Source organism: Sardina pilchardus, chromosome 12 (genome assembly GCF_963854185.1).
Source record: "Sardina pilchardus chromosome 12, fSarPil1.1, whole genome shotgun sequence".
NCBI lineage: Eukaryota > Metazoa > Chordata > Actinopteri > Clupeiformes > Clupeidae > Sardina > Sardina pilchardus.
Genome location: NC_085005.1, coordinates 17,299,022 through 17,306,521, shown reverse-complemented (window position 1 = coordinate 17,306,521; position 7,500 = coordinate 17,299,022). Strand labels below are relative to the sequence as shown.

The window sequence follows — 7,500 nt, the reverse complement described above, 5'->3', positions numbered from 1 at the left end:
ACAACGAGTATCTGAAACACACACGAACGCGCACACACACACACACACACACACACACACACACACACACACACACACACACACACACACGAACACACACACACACAGACACAGGACAAAGAAACATGTATACACACACAAACAGTAAACATGTACGCCGTACACACACACACATACACATACACATACACATACACATACACATACACATACACATACACATACACATACACATACACATACACATACACATACACATACACATACACATACACATACACATACACATACACACACAAACACAAGCGCACACGTGCACACACACACACACACACACACACACACACACGCACACACGCACGCACACACACACACGCACACACACACGCACACACACACACACACACACACACACACACACACACACACACAGACACAGGACAAAGAAACATTTATCCACACACAAACAGTAAACATGTACACACATACACATACAGTACACACACAAACAGAAACGCACACGCACGCACACACACACACACACAAACAAGGCACACACACACACACACACAAACGCACACATGCACACACACACACACACACACACACACTTACCTGTATGTCTCTCTCAGGGGAGCTGAGGGCTCATAAACGGAGGGTTCATAAACGGAGGGGTCGTACACAGTGGGGCGTGAGGGCACAGAGGGGCGAGAGGCAACAGAAGGAGCTGCAGGGCCCGTCTCCAAACTCAGAATCTCCCCATGAGTCAGCGCCTGGAACCACCAACACACACAGCACACAAGCATGAGGCCTTTGTCTGAATATGTGTGTGTGTGTGAGTGTGTGTGTGTGTGTGTGTGTGTGTGTGTGTGTGTGTGTGTGTGTGTGTGTGTGTGTGTGTGTGTGTGTGTGTGTGTGTGTGTGTGTGTGTGTATGTGCAAAGTATTTGTGCAAAGAGAGAGAGAGAGAGAGAGAGAGAGAGAGAGAGAGAGAGAGAGAGAGAGAGAGAGAGAGAGAGAGGGAGACAGTGTGTGTGTGTGTGTCTCCCTCTCGGCATGAGCAGCGTGGCTCGTCACAAATATGGCACTGCTCACTGGCAGGCCCGCCCAGCCTGACCGAGGTAACTTCAAGCACAATTTTCACTGGACCACTGACCACTGGAACTGCTTGTTATGTTGGCACAAGACCTAATGACAAGGAGCTCAGCGCAATAATGCTGACACTTTACCGTTTTTAGTCCCATTTTTTTTTATGACCCCCACACATGCCATGTGTAGCCCACATTACTGTAACTTTTAGCCTCCAGCCACTCTTGTAAAAATGAAACACTTCGTGTTCATGCATCATTTGATTAAGGAGGACTTTCTGTTCCTGTTTATGCAAAGGTTTTACATAACAGGCTCATTAAGGACACACTGAATGTTAGGCTACATTAACCAAAAGCGCACATTTTGTAAATAAGCGGGTCTTAATTTTGTCTTAATTAATATTAGGGGTTTGAGTTGCAGTCTGGTTGATTTAAGTATTGGGTTAGCGAGAGGGTGCTTTTGAACGGAGTCACGCACCACTGGTGTACAGTATGTGTGCGTGTGTGTGTGTGTGTGTGTGTGTGTGTGTGTGCGTGTGTGCGTGTGTGTATGTGCGTGTGTGTGTGTGCGCGCGTGTGTGTGCGTGTGTGTGTGTGCGCATATGTGAATGTGTGTGTACACACTCTGCAGACTCCCTCCACACAGATGTCGCTGCGGCCCACATAACAGGGTGTGCCATCCACCACGGTGGGCCTGTGGCGATAGTAGAAGTTCTCTCCTCTGGGGACGCACACCAGCTCACAGGGGTTTTCAGCTACACACACACACACACACACACACACACACACACACACACACACACACACACACACACACACACACACACACACACGCGCGCACAGAAACAAAGTAGCACAGACACAGACATACAGTAGATGTGTAATTAGACGACTGAAAAGCGAGACAGCTCACATGATTAATGTCAGACGATAATAATGGCTTGCAAGAAGGTATAGAATCACTGCTACATGTAAGTCATTTATCTTATGCAATGTTTACATGGAGTCAGACTGGATATATTCCATACTGTACACTGTGTATATATAGAGTATATTGTATATACTGTACACACAGAGTTGTGTGAAATGTAAGCCTGTGAGAGACAATGTGAGGTTCTGCTCTACCTCCATAGTATGGCCCCCATGAGTAACGCTTTGACTGGAAGTCCATGCGATTGAACTGGGCACACTGCTCCTCCCTGAAATCCATGGCTCCAGCTGGGCATGGCTACACACAGACACACAGACACAGACGCACGCGCACACACACACACACACACACACACACACACACACACACATATATACTGTATATAAATCAGCCACTTTTGATGGTGTGTGCATGTGTGTGTGTGTGTGTGTGTGTGTGTGTGTGTGTGTGTGTGTGTGTGTGTAAAGGTTTACCTGTGTGTTACAGGTCTTGTAGGACCTGGAGGGTCCAACACAGTTGTGACCTCCGTCTGTTCTGAAAAATGAAATAAAAACATAAATAAGTTAACAACCTTAAACAAATAGTCATCTTTGATACCAACTATGCTTTGTTGAACTGCAGTTCATGATACCATTTTCGCCCTGGCAGGGTAAAGTGTCTTCCTGTGTAGACTGTCCTATAGAAAACTGACTTTCTACGACTCTGTTTAGATCTTTGAACTTATACTACTTCATAGGCATTTTGAAAAAGCACAGCATTTTTAATTGATCTGGTTGTTGACTGTGGGCAGCTGGCAAGTACAGTACCAATATAGCATTGACATTTCAGCGGAGTTTGGTTAAACCCTGTGGCTCCATCTTGTGAAATGGGTTAATTTAGCTTTTGCCACACGCCACAGAATTTTTAACCACCGCCAAAAAGTACAAAATGTGAAAATGAATGGACTAAATGGATTCATGAGCGGACTGGCCATATATCTGAAGCATTTGGAGAGAATCACTGGGTGGAGATTGTGCACCAACCATTACGTAACAAGGCAGGTGATGGCTCTCTGAAGCTCTTCCAAGCTGTCATACTGTGCTTATCAAGCCAACTTCAAAGTTATGTTGGAATAGTGTATAGGCTCAGAGGTTACAGTTTGGGTTTGTGCTTTTGATTTAAGTGGAGAATTTCTGAGTATCAACCCTAGACAACGTAGTGTGCAGAGGTGGAAAAGTTCAGCTTCACAAAGTAAAAGTCCTACCACATATCTGTGCCAACCATTCAGTGAAACTAGCTGATTCTAATTAGTACAACTCTTCAGCCAGGTAGAGCAGCTAATTGATGAGTCATGAATGTTAAGTGCACAGGTAGAACCAATTCATGGGTTTCATCCGGTCCCTTTCCACAGGTGTACCAAATCAAGCACCTAGATTATGAATGCAGACTTCCTGGGGCTTGATTCATACATCTGTGGAAAGGGACCTTATGAAACCCATGAATACATGATTGGACTTTTCACTTTCTGAGGCTGGAGTTTTCCCGCTCTGGTGGTAGTGTGCACTACAGTAGGTCTGGTCTCTCCCCTCCTCATACTGTACCTCATAGTCACACAGGTTCTGGATCTCAAAGCGACGCCAGTTCCACAGGTTCTGCTGCAAGGTCCATACGGTCCATAGTCTCCCCAGTAATCTTCACTGGGCTGCCTCAGCTACAACACACACACACACGCACACACACACACACACACACACAAGCACTTTCTCAAACCACACTCCATATGCACATACACTATGGACATACAATAAACGTGTTTACCCCACAAGAAAAGTATTTGAAAAGCTACCATATATAATGACATATGCATACACACACACACACTTTCCCACATGAAGCCATTTAAAAACGGGAAACAGTAAATACAGCAAACACTCCCTGTCACATACCACACCAAACCATACCACATACAGATGCTCACATGCTAAAACCACTCAATGCTAAAAAATATCAGGATGAATACAGTCACACACACACACATGCACGCACGCACGCACACACACACACACACACACACTGCCCTGTCACCACCACATAACCCACTCTGGAACTTGCACTCCACATTCTCCCTGAAATCACCCAGTTTGTCCTCCAGAGGTTTACCACTAACAAGCCAGCACACACACACACACACACACAAACATACTTGACTAAAGAGAAGTAGCCAGATAGACAGACAGTAAACATACCATACCATTCCGGGCTGTGAGCATATATCATGGAGGATGACATGTGATGGTGGTTAGTGTGTATACATGTACTGTAAGAAAGAGTGTAGTGTACAGCATGTGTACATGAACTAGGCATGACTGTAAATATCCTCTTAACCTTAATTGATGAACTATCCTATTTTTGCTCTCTGAGGGTTTGTTTGTTTGTGTGTGTGGGCGTGCGTACGTGTGTGTGTGCGTGTGTGTGTGTGTGTGTGTGTGTGTGTGTGTGTGTGTGTGTGTGTGTGAAACTTACGGATAGAGCTGGGCAGGAGAGCAGATGCAGGACCCCCAGGAGTGGCAGGAGCATCATCGTCACTGATACACACACAGACAGACATACACACACATATGAATGCACGCAAATGTATGTGCATGCACACACACACACACACACACACACACACACACACAAAGAGAATCAAGCAAGTGCACATGCACACATTCACAAACGCTCACACACACACACACACACACACACACACACACACACACACACAAACACACACACAAACACACACAGAGACACACACACACACACACACACACACACACGTATGCATGCACACACACACACACACACACACACACACACACACACACACACACAAAGAATCAAGCAAATGCACATGCACACCAACGCACACACAGAGACACACACACACACAGACACACACACGTACAAACACATATGCAAAAAAAAATTTCAAATCAAATATATAATATTAATATATATTAATATATAATCAAAATCAAATTTGTCCAAGTTATCTGTTTCATTCAAAAGAACACCTGTTTTCTCAGAGGGCAGAGGCAGATCTCTGAATCACATGTGAATGTCAAAAGTTTCATAGTGTAATAACCATCACATAGCTCTCTCACCGAAATACTGTATAATACTACCATGCATGGCAAATCATAGTTAACTTCCATGCACAACGGCTATAATAGTGCCCTGTTTAAGTTATTCCTCAACAATAAAGTGATTGTTTTATGATCAAAATGTATAGATGTCATACTTCATTATCCCTATCACAAATATATTTAATATCTATCTACATTGATGCATTTAAATTTCAAAGTTAAATTTCAAAATGCATGTTTCTATGACTCATAACTGCATAACTGTAACATGTCTCAATAAAGTGAATTCAAAGCGTTCATATTGATATCATGCATTCATATCATACCTTAACATGCAATTGAGTATAAGGGTCTTTACAAGATATCTGGTAACCATGCTGTTCTGACATGTCTGTCTTACCTTCTTCTGAGATTCTGAGTGTGTCTGTCAGGCTCTGGCTCTTTCTGCTTCAAGGTCCCAGAACTGATGAAGGCAGCAACAGCAACCACCAATTTAATGGTATCACCCTCTCGCTCTCTCACTCACTCACTCTCTCTCTCTCACACACACACACACACACACACACACACACACACACACTCAGACACGTACACATCATCACACAAACATAATGAATGGACACTCATGTACACACACACACACAGAGACACAGTGATATCAGGTTTCATTTCTGTCTATGAGATGCCAATGGCAACGCTGACATGAATAATTCATAATTGTACTTATCCTTAAACTTTGTGAAGGACACATACAGTATACTGCATTGCCACATCCACAGAATGAGCTGTCATATTTACAACACACGAAATTGAGCTGATTCTGTAGCTTACTACACAACACCTGAGCGCCATTTTATTGTCATATTCACAAAAGCATTGGGTCTTAACTTTAAAGTATCCTCTGACACTAGACTCTGAGAGTGAATGCTCGGAGCTATAGGATAAGTATAGGCTTTTCACCAAGTTAAGAACGTGATGTTCTTTTGTGCGCTTGCCACTCCAGAAAACAAACACAGTAGAACTTTGTCAACACACACACACACACACTCACATGAATGCGCACACGCATACACACACACACACACACACACACATACACGCACGAACGCACACACACACACACACACACACACACACACACACACACACACACACACACACACACATAAACAAACACTAAATACTAACGTTCCCACACACACACAAATCACTGGGTGCGAAAGAGGGCTTAGGAGCTATTTTAGTCACATTCACCCACACAGACACACATAGCTGCTCATTTTGGGATGAGGGCCTGCCAGGATTGTGGTAGGCCTACTTCCCCGTCCCGTGCCAACTTTACCCCAAGCAAGAGGAACTGGAGCCTCCAACCTCTCTCACTCTCACTCACACACACACACACACACACACACACACACACACACACACACACACACACACACACGCACACACACACACACACACACACTCACACGTGCATCTATGTAAACATAAACACCACAGGATTTTCTTTGGCTGTTTTTAAAAGTAGATAAACATATATTTCACACACAGGCCTTTTCAAAATGTGTGTGTGTGTGTGGGGTGTGTGTGTGTGTGTCTGTCTGTCTGTGTCTGTGTCTATGTCTAGGTAAGGACTGACACAGTGGTCTAGAGGTCTGGGGTCCGTCCCATGCTATACATGTAGGTCGTGGTCAGGTGACAGTGGAACAAGAATTGCTCCAGTAAAGTACTAATGTATCAATCAAGAAGAACTGTTATAGTGCTGTACAGTCTTATACATTAGCTAAATTAACCAAATAAATGACATAAAATCCTCTTTGTACAGTATTCACACACCCTTGTCCTCGATAGTGCAAAAATAATGTTTAATTGTAGTTGAATAGCATCGTTCAAAAACAAAGACATGACTCTTTCCTCTACTTTATCTCCTACATAGCTCAGCAGTTTTATAATCACTTTCTTTTTCCTTATTATTCCTTATTTCCTATTGTTTTCCTTATTGTTTTGTTTATTGGTCATTCATGGCGCCTTTCAGTATCTGGTATTCTCACGATAGTCATGAATCAGTGTAATGAAGGATTCTCTGAGCAGATTTAGCAGATCTTGCAAATTTCCACCACATATAGCCATCCTTGGTGACCTCCATCTAGGCTATTTTCTATGTGTGGTGCACACCCAAACTGCTGGGTGGGTAAGATTACTCATCTCTGAGGAAGTTCCCTGGTTGCAGATCCGATCTTGATTAGAGAGCTGAGGACAATGCTGCAGACAGATTTTCTCAGGGACTATATTTCTGTAATAGATCTCTGTGTGCCAAGTCAGCAGGTTAAACACAAACATATACTGTAGCTATACACATGCATAATGTA

The 7,500-nt window shown here is 43.6% G+C and overlaps 1 protein-coding gene across 1 annotated transcript in view; it reads right to left on the bottom strand.

Moving 5' to 3' along the window:
- The window catches only part of paplnb (papilin b, proteoglycan-like sulfated glycoprotein), an 11,293-nt gene extending 5,702 nt beyond the window's left edge, over positions 1-5,591 (bottom strand). The window contains exons 1-8 of the mRNA XM_062550783.1: positions 5,529-5,591; positions 4,521-4,582; positions 3,599-3,708; positions 2,492-2,552; positions 2,213-2,315; positions 1,712-1,842; positions 616-773; positions 1-11 (exon numbers count right to left, since the gene is read on the bottom strand). The exon at positions 1-11 is cut by the window's left edge and continues 200 nt beyond it. Coding sequence (XP_062406767.1) covers positions 1-11; positions 616-773; positions 1,712-1,842; positions 2,213-2,315; positions 2,492-2,552; positions 3,599-3,708; positions 4,521-4,577 — 631 coding nt within the window. The 5' untranslated portion in view covers positions 4,578-4,582; positions 5,529-5,591. The remainder of the gene's footprint in view (positions 12-615; positions 774-1,711; positions 1,843-2,212; positions 2,316-2,491; positions 2,553-3,598; positions 3,709-4,520; positions 4,583-5,528) is intronic.
- Between the last annotated feature and the right edge of the window lie 1,909 nt (positions 5,592-7,500).